At 34.0% G+C, this 17,837-nt stretch overlaps 4 protein-coding genes across 4 annotated transcripts; 1 reads left to right on the top strand and 3 right to left on the bottom strand.

Moving 5' to 3' along the window:
- Positions 1–1,361: 1,361 nt before the first annotated feature.
- EV154DRAFT_557326 (uncharacterized protein) lies at positions 1,362–2,423 on the top strand. Its single transcript, XM_051605420.1, has one exon. It carries the CDS (start codon positions 1,729–1,731, stop codon positions 2,056–2,058), a length of 330 nt encoding a protein of 109 aa, XP_051450063.1. The 5' UTR covers positions 1,362–1,728; the 3' UTR covers positions 2,059–2,423.
- Positions 2,424–6,834: 4,411 nt separating this feature from the next.
- Positions 6,835–7,167, bottom strand: EV154DRAFT_488886 (uncharacterized protein; the record flags this gene model as incomplete). Its single annotated transcript, XM_051599203.1, has 1 exon — positions 6,835–7,167. The coding sequence occupies one exon, from the start codon at positions 7,165–7,167 to the stop codon at positions 6,835–6,837; it is 333 nt and encodes a 110-aa protein (XP_051450062.1).
- A 113-nt stretch (positions 7,168–7,280) lies between these two features.
- Positions 7,281–8,584, bottom strand: EV154DRAFT_488885 (uncharacterized protein; the record flags this gene model as incomplete). Its single annotated transcript, XM_051599202.1, has 6 exons — positions 7,281–7,534; positions 7,581–7,723; positions 7,800–7,866; positions 7,948–8,059; positions 8,126–8,325; positions 8,539–8,584. The coding sequence occupies 6 exons, from the start codon at positions 8,582–8,584 to the stop codon at positions 7,281–7,283; spliced, it is 822 nt and encodes a 273-aa protein (XP_051450061.1).
- Positions 8,585–16,308: 7,724 nt separating this feature from the next.
- EV154DRAFT_534003 (uncharacterized protein) lies at positions 16,309–17,491 on the bottom strand. Its single transcript, XM_051604006.1, has 4 exons — positions 17,033–17,491; positions 16,776–16,975; positions 16,664–16,748; positions 16,309–16,593 (listed from the first exon to the last, which is right to left on the bottom strand). Exons 1-4 carry the CDS (start codon positions 17,220–17,222, stop codon positions 16,352–16,354), a joined length of 717 nt encoding a protein of 238 aa, XP_051450060.1. The 5' UTR covers positions 17,223–17,491; the 3' UTR covers positions 16,309–16,351.
- Positions 17,492–17,837: the final 346 nt, after the last annotated feature.

The raw sequence follows: 17,837 nt of genomic DNA, 5'->3' as shown, positions 1-17,837 counted from the left end.
TTTTACTATTGGAAAAATATAAATAGGCTATAAGTCTAAGCAGTAGATTTAGTTCTCTAGTTGAATTTCTTCTTAACTTTTGTTAGGGCATTTTTCAAAAAATGACCTTTAGCTTTTCTGCGAGAAAAATTTCGTGTCCCACTTTTTTGGTTCAATTTATTCCGGAGTTTTAATTACAAAAAAAGGGCCCCAGAGGGGGTTTTACACTGTAAACCGATTTTACTGTTTTTCTTTTTTTCGTGTCCCACTTTTTTGGTTCATCTTATTCCGGAGTTTCAAAAGATCAAGAGTCATCAATTTCTTTTTCTCTCTTCTAGGGCTTTCGGAAGAATGTGTTTTATAAACTATTCTGTTTCTCTGAACCCAAAGCCTCCCATCATCATAATACATCAATTAAAACAATTGGACAAAGATGGCATATAAGTTAATGGTTTTCAATGCGCAGATGTTTAGTTTTGTCAGTCTCCATATCAGCAGGCTATAATAACGATGATGCTTGATTGCATTAGAATCTTGTATAAATGTAACCGAATGAATAATTCTTGCTGGAGATTTTAATATAATTTTAACGCCCCAGACAAAACAAAACTATGCAACCTTCTTGAAAATAAAATTTAAAATTGGGTATCTAATCTGCGATATACTTTCTGCCACAAGCAATGGTGCATACATTGATAACTTAAATTAGAATTATACTGTTTAAGAAAGAGATCTATACATTTCATTTACAAGCTACCATGAACCCTTATATACTACGTTTTAAGCACGTATATTATTATTTAATATGCATTATCCATTATTCAGTTCCAAATACGTTTAAGCTCATGTGATATTAAAGAAAAGTGTGTCACATCGGATTAGAAAAATGCCCCCGGGAAGGCTGATTAGCCTTGAGTGCGGCCGGATCTTTTTATTCTTTTTATATTTTTTTTTGAATAAAACCAAGAGATCCATATTTTATCTGTTTAATTCTCTTTCTTTTCTTTTTTTACCTTTCTTTTGTATATTTGCTGTTGTGTTTTGAGGTAAGTAAAAACTATAAGGCAGTATGTAAGTAATTTGAGACTGTTTATAAGATTGTCTTTATTATGAAATAAAATGAACAAGTATTTATATAAAAAAGACTATCTTCTGTACCACTATCTTTAGTGTATCTTTGAAGTTGTTATCATTTTCCCAGTGTGTATCCTGTTACCTTTAACTGCTTATTTTGTAAATATGTTACACTTGGAATTACTGTCATCTTAGACACATTGTACTTCCATATCTTTAGTAAGCCTTTGTCACTGTGTTCTTGTAACCTTGTGATATAATAGTACTAACTATCTATATTGGGTAATTGATTCCTTCATCATTCTTAGGGCCCTCACAAGCAACAAATTTTTTTTTTAAAGATCCCGATTTAGGACTTTATTATTTTTTTTTTTTTTATTTTTTTTTGTGAAAGGTTACAATTTTGCCAAATAGATGAATAAAAAATTAAATGGATATATATAGGCGATTAACAATAACATCGAATTTTCTCCAGTGCCAAAATTTTCGAAATATCCCAATAAAGAATTTAAATCCAACGACCCCAGAATCCTTCTATCAGATGAAAGATCAGACAAATTGGGCTACTGAACTCACCAATGTTTTTGTTTTTGTTTTTTTTGATAAAAGAGTTGTGTTTGTGATCCTCTTCATTTTTCTTTACCAATTCTTAACTATCCAATTTTATTTAACAAAATGCCTTTCCAAAAGTACACTACCATCGTCATATGGGATTCAGCAAGCACCAACGTTTTGATCGAGTTGTTTTCCGATTACGTTGTAAACGTGGGTGTTATTCGCTCACCTCAAACAAAGCTGAATTCGAACAAGGCAACGGAAGATGCTTTTAATGCCAGTGACGCTATCAACCGTAGAAGGGACTTTGCAGCGATGAATAACAAGTGGATTCGCCTCTGTGATACGTTCAGAACCAGACGAGACGATGCTAATTCTACTGGTAGTGCACCTCTTCAACACTGGGAGTTTCACGATCTGATGCAACATGTAACATCGAGAATGCAATAAAACTGTAGTGGAGACTTTGTTGTCGGTAAAGTGTGGAAATGTCTGATTCCATAATCAAGTCCAAATAAAATTTATTGCGATTCAGCAACTACTGTAACAGTTTGAGATAGGTTCATTTTGTTATCTCTAGAAATAAAAAGTATATCAAAACAATAGAGTCCTTGAAAAATAATAACAGATAGGTTAGCATTTTGAGTGAACTTTATATTTTAATCGTTCAAAAAGGGTCATTAAAAAGCAACGTCATGGATTTTGGAAAAAGCTTTCTTTTGGAAGTCTGAAGTAACCTTTCACAAAAAAAAAAAAAAATAATAAAGTCCTTAATCGGGATCTTTAAAAAAATAATTTTGTTGCTTGTGAGGGCCGTTAATGTATTGATGTCATAGATATAGGTTTATTTAATGTAGCAACAATATAGCAGATCACCACATTTTCTTTATTTTTATATTTTACTTTATTGAATTAAGTTGATATACAACAGCAGTATCAATCAATAAACGTATGTCAGCTGTTTGGAAAACTATTTGCTTCCTTGGCTAGAAAAAGAAAGTAAGACAACTGGGCATGACTTTTTTTATCAAGAAGATAACGCTACTAGTCATACAGGTAGTTACAAAGAAATAATAATGATTGATGGTTTTGACTTCTGGCCTCCCAATAGCCCTGATCTCAACCCCGTTGAGCGTGTATGGGCACACTTCAAAAGGAGGGTATATAATCTCGTAAACCAGATTATCTCTATGGAACGGCTTGAAGCCGTTATAAAAGATGAATGGTCAAAGATCAATGCCAGACAGATTCAAGGCCGTCATAAAAGCCAGTGGACACATTGTAATAAACCTGTAGTGTGATTTAATAAAATAAAAAATAAAATAAAAAATAAAACAAAGTACATAAGTACGTTTAGAATTCCTTTAAAAATTTATTGACCAAGATGTTAAGATGATATTTTGGGGTCTATTTATACTACATGACAGCTGAAAACTAATTTCATATTTGACAGTAATTAGTCATCAATAAATTTCTTCTTTGACTGTCGAATACACAAGTCAAGTTTGTGTTCTTACGTCGGAATGGGTATATTTAGATCCTTTCAATGTCACTGGATCTTGTTACTTTATTTAGCGATAAATCTGTGATACAGACTATTTCCATGTATGTCAATTACATCTACTTTTATTACGTATACGCTATGTGATTTGGCAGACACATTACCCATTATTAGATTTCCATACTTTCTTTTTTAATTTTTAATAACAAATAGCTCGAAACTCTTTATGACTGTTATGGGATACACTTCTTATAAGCGAATGAGTTCGTAGGATGGTTTACATGTTAACTAACGTGCCACCAAGCTTAAATCGACCAAATTTTGAAATTGTTTCAAAATTTTTTTTTCGCAATTGCAATGTTGATCCTGCGTTTTTTTTTTTTTTTTTTTTTTTTTTTTTTTTACCATAGTCCTCCCCCCTCGACATTAGACAGAACAAAAATAAAGTAAAGCATTTGAAGTCTACTTATTATATATATATAGAAAAAAAAAGTTAAAAATAGTTTTTATTCGCGGTCTAAATCCGCAGGGATTCTAATTTTTCTGTGCGAAAGGTACTTCTTTTCAGCAAATTTTTTGACTGCTTGTACCACCTCACGGCCGTCTCTACATTTACTGTATGCTTCGATATATTCTGTTGCTCGTCTAAAGTATCTTCTGATACGAGCAATTCCACCAGCCTTGTCCAAGAAAGAGTCTATATTTTGTTCCAAAGACTTGAAAGTGTAATCGCATTTAAGGCGAGCCTCCCGCTTTGCTCCGCCCCAATACATTTCAATCCAATTACACTCACAGTGGTACTTTGGATATAGCTCAAAGATGTGCCCCGCATCCTCTACTACTTCTTGAAGGGCTGACTTCTGGTTACAGAAATCCGGGCGAGATCCCAAGAAATGACGAGCACAACAAATCTTGCTGGGTGCTATGACTGGAGATCCACAATCCAACTTCCAAGCTTTGCCTTCGATGTCATGGCCGATCCATTGTCTTCTCTCCTGCAAAATTTTTTTAATTCCTTTAAAGTAGCGTACTGTCTTGGTTTTGGTACTGTTTTTTTTGCTGGTAGTTTTTGTAACAGCCTCGTAAAAAAAGGACTGTTCAAGAACCTCACCATTTGTCAAAGTGACAACGGTATCGTGAAACTGATACTTGTTAGTGACCGGCCAAACCTTTTCGTTCAAGGTCATTCTGTTAACCACAAGAGCTTCATCGGAATATGCTCCGTGGTTTGAGCTATTGTCAAACAGAAAAACAGCAGTACAATCCGGATGCAGTGCATCAAAAAGGCCAATCACATTCTCCTCAAGCTGTTCAACCATATGCTTGTAGGTCCACCAACCTTCTCTGCTATCTCCAGCCTTGAAGATTGTCCTGGAAGTCCAATTTTTGATTTTCATCGTACCATGACAGGGACACTGAAACTCACTGATCATAATGGAAGATCCAGGTCCCTTCTTACGAATGTGGTTTTCACCATCCTCGAGCCAAAGATCATTTTTTCCATCATTGGCGTAGAAGGTGCTTTCATCTTGTGTCACAAATACAATTTTTTTTTCACCTTCTTCCAAGGAAGGCTCGAGAATATTCTCTTCGTTGTCACCAGCATAGAAGTCCATCTTTTCCATATACTTCATCATACGTCTTGACCATACTTCACGGTATGCTACCACATCTTCACGTTCATGACCATCAAAGTATATCATTTTTTTGTTCTTTCTATATGAATATCCCCATTCGTATAAGTACTTGCTGATTGTTGTTTCAGAAACGGTTCGGTTGGCAACACCCAAAAGAGACGGAACAACTACATCTTCAATATACTTTTTGATAACAACTAATGACCGTTCGGCTGGCTTGGTCTTTCGAATTTCTTCGAGAACCATGGTCTTTACGTCAGAATCGTTAAGAAAACACTTTCTTTTGCTGTGTTTGCCTTGGGAATGATCAGAAAGCTTATGATCGCGCAAAAACTCCTTAGCCCACTTAACAATAGTCTTAGCACGATACGGCTGATAATTATGTCTCCAAAAACACCGAGCAGCATCAGCTGAAGCGTCTCCAACGTTTAATCCTTCAAGTCTTTTAAGAAAATAAAGGTTGATTGATGAGTAACGTACAAAATTATAAGCTAAAATCTTGCTGTCTTCTGATTTCAAATTCATTACAGGTTTAATAAACTCCTGTAATTTATCTAACATCTTGTGGATGTTGATTATCTCCTTTTGGCTGCGGCTTAAAACAGGATTGGCGGTGTTTGGAGCAACAGTAACAGGGACAAAACCAAAGCTGATTAATTTTTGTTTGATATCAACAGCTTTAAGTTCCTTCTTGTTTCTCCAAACCGATGTTCTAGAGGTGCCTTGATACGTTTTTGGTCTGTTTCCAGCCAAGGTATTATCAACCAGTGCGTTGTTGATTGTCTTTTGATAATTATGTGATTCTGCAAAACTTCTCAAATCATCCAAATCAATTGCGGTTTCATTGTCATTAATATCTTCCCAGTCGTTTTCAACAATAGGTTCGGAAGCAAGTTTACCATCAGCACATTGTTTTCTATTTTTGAAAGCACGTTGTCTTGCGTTGAGTGGAGGCATTATTCAATTATAACAAAGTGACAAGTATAAAGAAGTAAACCAGCGCGTCACAAAATTGCATGTTATGATATTACCCAGATTTGATCGGTAACTGCGGAGTCATTGTCAATTTGGTTGGCCCTTCTATTTGCTTCTTTTTTTTCCCTTAAATTAAAAGAGCGGCGCATTAAGTCTTTGTATTAATTACGATTTGAATATCAAAGTCAAAAAACTAATCGTATACAATTGTTTCCCATAATACTATAATCAGTTTAAAACTTTTCCGAAATTACAGAACATAAAATTGACTAAGTTCATGGCATTCAAACATTTTGTACTCGCGTGACTACAAAAATTGAAAAATTTTCCCCTCTCCCGTAAATAGCTTCACGGCTTACCTTTAAAAGAGCGCGACATATTGATTACCGTTGAGCAATGTTTTTAATAATAAATTGAAAACAAAAGGTAAAGAAACACTCTTAATCAAAATACAAATAGATTAAAACTGTTTTAAAGTCATAGATCATAAAATTGATGGACTTGATAGCTTTCAATTAATTTTTTTTATGTTACACCACTTATTTACTACTCTGCTCCCCCAACCCAATTCCAAGGGTTCTTAGATTGAAAAGGCGTCTGACTAAACGTAAAAAAAAAAGAGTTTTTTATAAATAAAATTTAAAAACAAAACGTATACAAATATTGTTTAATTGAATAATAATAATATAAAAGTACTCCTGTACATTTAAACCAAAAACTGATCGAGTTCATAGCTCTCAAAGAAAAATATATGAATTTACGGGTTTGGTACAATGTTATTGGTTAAAAGGCTATTCTGAGTTTAAAAAATATACATGAAAAATTACGCGTGTTTCAAAAATTTATGCCTACATATACTTCCCCGCTTAAATTTTTTATTACCGACACACTTTGCCGACTATCAGAGAATTTTTTTTTTAAATAAATGACAAATGTATTAATTGATTCGGCTTTAAAAAGTCTTGAATAATAATTCTATACGTTTTATTTTTTTAAAAAAAGTATTTTTGGATGATAAAAATGGGTGTAAAAAAAGTTAAAATTTTTGGTCGATTTAAGCTTGGTGGCACGTTACAATGCATGAAATTAATTTTTTTAAAATGAAACGGAGTTTTATTGTGGGGGACGTTCATAAGTTTTTTTTTTTTGCCATATTTCAGTACATTTGTTTATGCAGATTTCGGTACGGTTGAGGTTGAGATGGTACCACTCTTTAGGATGTATAACATCGTCGTTTACTGCTTTTTGGTTTTGATAAATGGAATCGAATGCTTCTTGGGATAAAGACTTTCGTTTACAGGAATCTGGAATACTGGTATCGCAAGTGAATGTAAGGCAATGCTCATCGAAGATATTCAATATAGACAAGAGTTCGTCAAAATACGCAACAAATCCTTGAAGTGATTTTTTTGATGATGGTGCTTTTATGCTGTACAAGTCAAACATGATATACATTCCATCTGCAACGAGTTTTGTAATAAAGAAATTGATTGTTAAGCCTCAAATAATGTTTAGAATGCAAGTTTCAAGTGTTTATTTAATTTCAACTTTCTGACTGTTTAATACTTGCCTATTACTTGTATTCCAAGGCAACCATTTGCGTTTGATCGATCAATAGAATTTTTAGTCAATAATCCAATTCGAACAAGGTCGTTTGATGTTGCAGACTTATCATTTCTTCTTTTGACGCTTTTAACTTCAACAAATCCTAACGATGGTCCATAATAGAGTCCATCCAAGCTGGTGATTATACTGTCGGGACGCTGCTTTGTTATAAGTCCGTTTTTTCGATTCTTCATTTGTAACACTCGTCCTATTTATAAGCATTGAAAATAATCAATATCATTTGAATAACAAACCAATCGTGTACACATACCATCTAAACAGAATGCCCTTATCTGGATTATCAAATAATCCAGACAGTATAGGATCAATGTATCTTTGGCATAACTCAGATTCTAGGACATCCTCCTTAACATCTTGATTGGGCAACTTTTCGATCCTATAAAGAACGAAAATTATTTAAAACTTTTATCCTTCCTCACCAGTATTAAATAAATAAAAATTAAATTACTTACAGTTTGGCCACACATTTCAAAAGCTTGCTAATATTCCTTGGAAGGCGTGATAATGGACATGCTGGTGCTTGTTAATGATTTGATGGCTGCTGTTCTGGTAATGTTGAGGAAGTAGGAGTGGCAAGGGTAGTCACATCAATATCAGTACTAATGAGTGGTGCGGTTATTGTTGTTGTTATCGATAATGGGGATGGTGTAAATCCTAATTTGTATGCTTGAACAATGCCTTCTTCTCCTGTGATGAGATCATTTTTGACATTCTACAGAAAGATAAAAGTCATTAATATCTTTAATTATTCTTTTATCTCATATGCATGATAATCTACGTTGATTAAACTTGAAATACTATCAATGTTGTTGATACACGTGCGACTGTATTTTCTGATGCTGAAACGCTTGCATTGGTCATCGAAAATATCCTTCAATTTTTCTTCTGTAAAAACCCCAATCAGATCTGGATGCCATTTTTCTCGTTGGATAAGAAAAATTGATGACAAAGCCCTGAGATGAACTGGTGTTAGTAATTCTATTTTTTTTCTCCTATATATATATATATCTTTTCCATATACTTACAACATGTGTGAGACGTTTGATTCAATATTAATGGTATCGAAGTTATTACTTGTGATCAATTGGAAGGTGTAGAAAGCCAAAGATACGTCAAATTAATTAATATTGTATCTGTTATTGGTCGAGGGAAGGACAATATCAGTATTATTGGGTTCAGACGATGTTGTACTTTGCTCAGAAGAGCTAGAATCTTCAGGCTTATCAAGTGTTTCCATGGGGTACTGTTGTGTTCTTGTTGTACCTTTTATTTGTTCATGGTTGTGGACATCAAAAACAATAGTTAGAGGCGAGTGTATGCGGATTATTATTGATTGACAAATAATACATAATCTATCTACTCACCTTGCTTCTTGTTGCATTAATTGTAAAAGAAACATTGTACTAAACGAGCTCATGCTTCTTAAAATTGTAAAGGCTTGAATCGCATACTCATCTTTCGTTAAATAACTATAGATAATAAACTGGTGATTACTATTGCTTTTATCATAATCATTTAAAAGCTTCCATTATTAACTTACGATATCTTGAATCATTTTTGTGGTATTTGACAAAATATTACCTAAAAATATATTTTTATTAGAGGTAAAAATAGACTAAAAGAACTCTGCTGCTATGAAATAATTGATCCTATTTATATTGCATAACTCTCCTGAGTTTTAATGATGAGTCAACCCTTCTGGTTTTGGAATAGATCTATACTTTGTTTCCCGACTTGGGTTAAATGAATACTACTCGTTAGAATTGTTTCCAGTTAACGTTGTCCCATATCAGTGAATCGGGAGCATGAGTATCCTAATAAATCTTTAGTATTACGAGACACTTATTGATCATATCATGCAACGGTTACTATAAAAGATGCATACTTGTTTGTCAAGTGTAATTGGCAATAGAACATAATAGTTGATCATTTATTCATTATCTTTGTAATGAATAAATTACGATTTCAAATATAGAATGGAATTTCGATATTTGTATATTTGGTTGTAGAAGCTAGGTATCCATTAATTCATACAATATTTTTTTGTACTCTTTATCAGCAGCATAACTATATCAATATATACGTAAATGAACCATTTATATTAATAGCTGTTCTATTTTTTCTCTGGGTAGCTAATCCATTGAGAGAACTATTCACAGGAAAAAAAAATATGGCTTTTTTCTGTAAAAATTATGTCCTTGAGAAAATAAATTTATGTTCAGAAATATGGTAAAAAGTGTCAATTTTAATGTCTTTTTATTACCGTTATTTTACCATATTTTTTACAATATAGTTTCGTATACGTAAGTTTCATGTAAATGATGATACTTTTATGTCCTATATTTATGTAGTATTTTTTGGATTTATTTTATGGTATCGCTATTTCCCCTCCCATTTATTCACATTTTGTTTTTCATTTTATAAACCAAAAATGTTCCAGCTAATGAAGGACCAGTTTTTTTTTGGAAAAATTCTTACATGCATCGGCTTAATTCTGCTGTAAAAATAATAAAAATAGTAAGCAATGACAGTTATAAAAAAACATCAATATCAGCATACCTCTTCTTCTAAACTGGGAACATTCGGAGGAGTGGTACTGTTATCATCAGTACTATTATTATTATTTTTGTTGTTGCGTCTGAACTTGCTTGATTTTGAGCTCCAATGCTGTTGACAGATGAATCTTACAGGCCATAAGCGTTGACAGCTTTTCAGAAAGTGTAACTCTGCATTTGTCTCGACGATAATGCCAGTGGTTTTTGATATTAAAGAATCTTTTATGTTTACGTTCAATTCCCCCCAGTTAGTATTTGGATATTTAGCCTTGATACTCGTAATGTTTTGGCGACATTCTTTTAAAATAAAATGGTATACAGCTTCGTCATCAGTTACATACTTTTTTATCAATTGTCTTATTGCCTCCCTTTTGTTTAACTCGGATGGCTCAGGTATACGTACAAATCCTGCACAATTGTCATCGCTACTGTTCGATGTTCTGTTTATACACTCGGAAAGACTTGCGTTCAAAATATCATTTGCGCCAGCCAATGAGTCCACCTTTGCTTCAAGTGCCTCCACTTTGGTTTTTAGCTCTCGTTTTAGTTGTAAAACCTGGCTATTCTGTTCTTTTAAGTTAGTTATAAGGTTAACAAGTTCGTTGTGTTTAGTCATTTCTGTTAAAGGTTTTAACAAAACAATAAAAAAATCCGTCCTGCATGGTAGTGAATTTTATTAAATGTGCTTTGATCTGTTTTTTTTCACGTTCTTGTTATTGTTATTATAATGTCCGTTCTTGAAAAATAGCACTGGATCTTTAAAATCTTTATTATGAGGTATTCAATTGTTGATTACACTACTTTATACATTAAGCTCTTATGACTAAGAATTTAATAATTAACGCAATTTCATGTTTTACATTATTTTGGCCAATCAATGCTAATCCTCGCCGTCCCTCCCGGGACGGTAAGCTAAAGGACCCCCTAACGGGGATCCTAGAAAGGGTAAATGGGGTCCACAAAAGGAAATAGGCTAATCTGACGTGCGCCGCTCAAGCCTTGATATTATGATATGGTTTTTATTTTAAAAGATATTGATAGTGTTTGGTTAAAGTATACTTGTTATATGTTTGAATTAAAAATGTATGCATCAGAGTAGCGTGAGCATATTTGCTATACGGGTTTTCTTCTTTTTCTAATAATTTCAACTGCATCTGCTTCACACCCGTATCTTCTTTTGATACATATAGGTAAATCGGCTCCAAAAAAATATAATTCTTCCATTTTCGGAACTCGAGACATTGCAACATACAGCTGACCATGGGTGAGCATGTCATCCAGATGAATACCAACGCAATCAATGGTGGCACTTTCAGATTTGTGGATTGTTGACGCAAAGTCAGGTACAATCGGAAATTGGGATCGGGTGTAGCTGGTACCAGGTACTTGTCTTGTGATTCGTTGGATCCAGTAAATTTTCTCTTCTTCTAAACCATCTGAATTTCGGATTTTTTTTTTTTAAGCAGATATTATCACCTTCGATAAATTCGATAGTAGCGATTGTACCGTTGACCCAACCATGCGCAGTGTTTAAGTTTTGAATTAACATGATTGGCATATCAACATTTTTAAATAGAGAAACTGTAGTAACCGTGTATCTTTCAATGCTGGAGATGCTGTACCTTTGTTTCCAATATATCTATCGTGGGATTCAATGGCGCAGCCTTCACCCGGAAATTCAGCGTAATCTTTTTCGTTTGCATTTCTTACTCTATTTCTGGTTGTATACAGGCGCAAACAATACATTGGTAAATTGGATTTTAAGATGGTTCTTTCGTTGATACATTCAATGACTGATTGGTCAAAATTGTATAATCGAACTTTATCTAAGATTTCCATAAACCGGATTTCTTTTTGGCGGATAGGGTCAGCTAAATTGTATCTGTTGACGGAATTATAAATTTCTGACTGCCACATTGTTCCTTCATGTTTTTGAACAGGTAAAAGTTGAGCTATATCACCAAAAAAAATTGTCTTGACACCACCCATTATAGAAGATCGTTGAGTTGACTTTATAAGTGCTTCATTTATGGAATCTAACATCTTTGAACTGATCATGGAGTATTCATCTACCAAAAGCAATAACTTTGGATATAACTTGACATAGTGATCCAGTGACTGATAATTTGGTACCATTGACTTGTTGGTAATGCCAAAAAAACGATGCAGGGTGAGACCTGTGATATTATGAGCGGCTACACCGGTTAGAGCTAATTTGAAGCCCTATTTTTAATGGGATTTATTAACTAAAAAAGCTTGACAGATATTTTATTTCTGACAAACCTTATACCCTTTCAAGCGGAAGTATCTTTCTAGCATACGAAGAACATACGATTTTCAAGTACCAGCAGCACCAGAAACAAAAGCAGCAGAATTAATTTTTATTTCTCTGATTAACTGATTGTACAGGCTCTTCTGATCTCCTTTTGCACTACTCAACATAACCCGAAGTTCGTCTCTGTAAACTTGAAGTCCTCGTTCTACATCGGCAACGTCGTTAAGATTTTGAATATTTACATATCTACTTAAAGTAATACCCCCAACTTCAAGATTTACCAGGTGCTCATAAAAATCTGAGTACGGATAAAAATTTTAGCTCAAAAGATAATTTAAAAGATTACAATTAATTACCTCGCCATGTGCCAAAAGGCTCCTTAAGCTTTTCAAATGTCGTATTGAAAATTGGATATTTCAAGACAATTTGCTGATAGTAAAAATTTTTACCGTTCATTTCACTTTGGTTGAATGTTCGCCAGAAGAGCCGTTTACCACGTTTTAAAACATATTCATCTTTACCCGAATAAACAATTTTAGGTAAATCGCTATCATGGAAATCGGTGGCAACGTGATCAATTTCATCTGCTAGAACCTCAGGTCTTTCATCAGAATCATCGTTGGTACCAGCAGCCCTGGTATAGAAACAAAAAAAATCAGGAAATTTAACAACTTTTGCACCGGATCTCTTTTCATAGATTTCTAAAAAAAAAAAAAAAAAAAAAAATTAGTTTCTTCGTCACAAAACGATGAGTCGAAATTGACCAAAGTGAGTTCGCATGTATATTTCGGTAGTGTTTTCATCCAAATCCTTGATATCACTTTTAATTCGTCTTGTATCTTGAGTTACGAGATTGGTGTTTAAAAAAATAACGCCTCTTGAATTCCTATGTTTATGCCACCCCATCACATCATATGCCGCCTCAACTGAGCCAACAATTCTCGTTGTATAGTGATCTTTTTCAGACACAAAGGACGTTTTCTTATAATACACAGAATTTTTTTGTTGAAAAATTTTCAATAAAACCTTGGCTTCATAATCATCTTTGGCAAGATACTTGGCTAGATATCGTACAGCTTGAGGACCATCGTTATACTGAATGTCCATGCTAGTTCGAAAAGTGGCCAAAAGATACGGATTGTAGTTATTCACCATTCCATCACCAACATCACGCCTATAAGTGCAACGATGATCAGCATCCATTTCAGTCTCAGGAGCGTATGGCTTGGGAAATCCAAAACGACACTTCCTCAATGGGTCACCTCGTTTGCAATAACTAAAAGTGGCCATAAAAAATTAATTATCGTACATTTAAATCAGTTTGGGTTCACTTACTTGAGATTACACTTGTGGATCTGAAGTCTGTTTACAAGTCCGTGTAACAAAGGGTCATCAAAAGACGTGCCGGATGGAAACCAAGTATGTGAGAAATTCGAGAGATAAAGCTACGAATTAAGAATAAAAATAAAGAAATTTGACGAAGTAAAATTATCAAACTGCAAAAATAAACTAAAGTCTTTATTATACAATAAATTGGGTTCTTTATATACATATTCAGGCCTGGCTAAATATCAATCATTAAAGTGAAACCTGTCAAATATACAATAGGCGTATTGTAAATTAAAGATCGAGCATCTCATGGTACCTTCGAGAATCTTGTTATTGACGAGCGATCATATCATTGGATTGTATTATTTGGAATAAATGTATGACTATTGTTTTCTATATGTTGATGAGTAATCAATGCGTAGTAAATAGAGTGTAATAGCATGTATTTGATTTAAAGAGTAATGCAATAATGATTTATAGAAAGGTTATCAAATAAGAAAGAAAGAATTGATGATGGAGTTATATCTGTATATAAGCTCGATCACAACAGTATGAACCATGTTGAGATTGATAAGCTCTTGAACGTTTTTTACAGTCCAACGTACACAGTGAATGTGAGGACTACCTCTGACTTGTATCTCCATGACCCAACTATACTCCTGGATACCTCCGATTTGATCAGCAAAGTCTTTAAGAATGTGCTTCTGAAAAAGTTTCTGCCATTTTCTTTTAAAATGAAGAGAAAACAAAATTGGATCTTCCCAAGGATTTTGTGCATCACCTAAACCTTTGAAATCGCTGCTCTTGTCGTCACATGAGAAAGTCAAAAAAAGTTGTGGTGAACCAAGGTTTTCAAAAATACATTGCAAGTCCAAGAAATTTTTTCGCTTGTACGCATAGGATGAACGAATTTGGGGGGGGGGGACCGTTGATATAGCGCTAGTACGGATTTAGATTTAAAAATGGACAATTATTATTATATAACAATTGTGATAGTGAGCACTAGACTTTTAGTTGTCAACTTAGTTTTATTATTTATTAAGAGTATTTCTGTAGTGATCTTAGACGATAAAATATATGGATAAGACAATAAAATGCAAATCGATAATAATACAGTGAGAGATGAGAAGAGAATATAGTTCTTAGATGTTAAAGAGAAAAGAGTTTACGACGGGTTTATGTAAGAAGATGATGTGATTGTATAATTTACAATAGACAACAAACAGCAACAAAAAGCGGAGGAAATACTACTAGTATCAATTACAAGATACATCCCAAGTTTAGGTGAAGACAAAACTAAAGAATCTTTATTAAAAAATGAAAAAAAGCAAGCGTATTTATAGGAAAGATCCTATCCTGTGTAACAACAAGCCACATTATTATTGGCCGCAACACCGTTGACACAATATTCTTGTTGAGCTGTTTAGTAACACTGTCTACAATGTCTCTTTTTTTCAAATTTCCTCTGCCTTTTGTAGATACGACGAACCTATTGGCGGAAGCAATATTTTTTTTCTCTATGGAATCAAGCATAAAAAAGAGAAAAGATGGATCCATTGCAAATCGACGATCTTTTAACATTAAACGACTTTTAGCAAAGCTGGCTAGTGTTTCACCATTTAATGTAGTGCCAGCTACACCACCACGATTTTCCGGAATACCATAAATTCCAGTCAAGTTCTCAAATTCAGGTACATTTGATGGAACCATAGAATAGTGACCTTTAGAATGGGGAAAAAGATCTGGGAACAGCAAAGCAATCAAACTTGGATGTGAGTACCTCACATATTTTCCAACGCTATCTTCTCCGATAATCAGATCTTTAAACTCTACATCAGTAGCTTGGGGGTTTGTATCATCTTTTGCAAAGAGTGCATTGTTTCTCCATCCATCAGTAGCACCAATAAATTTGCTGTTCTCATAGACATGGTAATTGACCAAAGGGTACATAAGCTTGGGCATACTATAACGAGCAATAAGAGGATTAACCTTTTGGAGAGCCTCATAAGCAGCAGTGACCTTGATTTTATTAATAGTGGCTGGATCACCACGTTGAAAAAAAAGACTGAGAGTACCACCGTAGGCCATATCGGCAAATTCAAAGTTATTTGTGTTATAAACGGAACCCTTAAGCTCATAATGACCAATTCGACCGTTGTACAATGTTGTTTTTCTTGTTATTTGAGACATCAGTTTTATAGGGGACAATACGAACTTTTCTCTGTAGTTTAAGTCTTTGGTTTGAGGGAGAGTTTCGCCTAATTAAATTTGGTTACAAATTAGTCCTATGAATGCATCCGTAATTTTATTAACCAACCTGGATACGTGTACTTGATGAACTTTTCTTCTTCAGTTTTGAAATGAGTAACACAAACCATATACCTGGTGTCATTGGAGGGACACATTTTTGGTTGCAAATTCCAGTCAACACAGGGTAAAGCATCGGGCTCTCTGATAAAACGAAACTTTTCTTCTTCTGGATATAAAACCTTCATACATACACAGCAGAAACCATTGGGTTTTTCATTAATAAACTTTTGAAAGTCATTGATTTGCTTTTGCTGTACTTTGGAAAAACTAGAAAGATTTCTATCACCAACACGGAATGAGAAGAACATGTTTTAAAACAATTTGTTAATTAATGAAGAAAGATTTTATTTTGTGGTAGTGCATTTATATACTGTTCAATGTTATCCAAAATGTTACATGCTGCACTACTAATAGTATTACAGTAAACGTATATTTACATATTGCACGTTTTTGTTTATCAATCACTTGTATAATTAGATTTTATAAGTAACATCATGTGCGATTCATGCAAAACTTTATTGTAAAGACTGCAAAGTTAACAATCCATGGCATCTCTATTCAAAAAGGTGGAAACAGGGAAAGGAAGATTTTCGTTCGGAAGATTCTGAAGAGTGAAGGCTGGATCACTCCAATCAGTTCTCTTAACTTCAAGATTGTAAGAGTAGACGGTCTGTGTGGTCCTGCGTACAGGCCTACCATAGGCATTGGTTTCAGCACGAGAAATGTTTTCGGTCGTTGAAACTGGATTAAATCCACCAACGATAAGTTTCTTGTTCACTATTTGATAAAATAAATAAATGTGAGTATTACTTCTCATAATAAGCGAATAGAACATATATTTGCGTACCTAAAGCGTCATGCATGGTCGACAGAGCCTTGGCGAAAGAGTCCAAATTGTGTGTACCCTTCTCTGAGGTATTGCCAAAAACAATCTTATCATTGCTGATATTTTACCACACATACTTGTGAACCAGATATTTGAACTTCGTCAAGGGTAACGACTCAATATCACGAAGTCTGATTCTTGTTGCGTCTGTGGGAATGATGTTTCCCTCTTCGTCGGTAATGGCCAAAGGTCTGATGTTATGGACATTCAATTTGACACTACAAAATGCTCTGTTAGAGTCATCAAAAGTGAAAGCAGTGATATTCAAAGGTCCTTTTAATAAAAGAAGTGTTACTTCAAATTTTTGGAATTGATATGACTGAAAATTACCAGTGATATAGTGCTTTGCCCCAACAGAACAAAATCTCAAAAAGTAATACTGAAAAACTGGGTTTGAGGTAAACAACTTGACATTGACACCCGAGTCGACAGCCTTGGCTTCCATAGACACATGTCTAGACGTGATGCGGAACATGGGGGCCATGGTAATACTTGAATTGCTGAGTTCTCCCAAAAGCATTTTGTTAATAATAAATTAATTGTGCATGATAATTGTGTAGAATGCAAAAGGTTTTATACCTCTTTCTGTTACACGGGAATCGCAAATGTTGTCGAAAATTAAGCATGAATAATTAAGAATCGGAGATATCCACGAGAATCGCAGAATCACAAGCCACTCTTACGATAAATATCCTATCTTAAAACTTCAGTACAGTAGTGACATTACCTTAATTAAAAAATCTATCATATTATTAATCCATCATATGATCTTTTGTATGAAGTATTACAAACCAATCAGAATTTATCATTTTAAGAGATAGCATACCGTGTGAATGTTTCAATATAGATACTTGTACTTCTGACACTTCAATTAAACATTGGCTCTTAAAAAATTGGAATCGAAACTCTTTCAATGTACACATAGTAATATTTGACACAGAAATGTGTGCTTACCCCTGAGTATTTTTAGACAGCAAATATGAGCGATTTTGAATATTGCAACGTACGGCATACTAACATCATTGCCTATAATAAAAAAAAAGTTTGTCTCACAAGATAGTGCTATAATATCTTGTTTTTATTTGAAGAGCTAATAATACCAAAAGTCAATGTCACTTCGAAATATTCACACAGG

This window comes from Mucor mucedo, assembly GCF_025094135.1.
Source record: "Mucor mucedo strain NRRL 3635 chromosome Unknown EV154scaffold_305, whole genome shotgun sequence".
NCBI lineage: Eukaryota > Fungi > Mucoromycota > Mucoromycetes > Mucorales > Mucoraceae > Mucor > Mucor mucedo.
The sequence above is the reverse complement of the archived record's forward strand: the minus strand, read 5'-3'. Positions and strand labels throughout refer to the sequence as shown.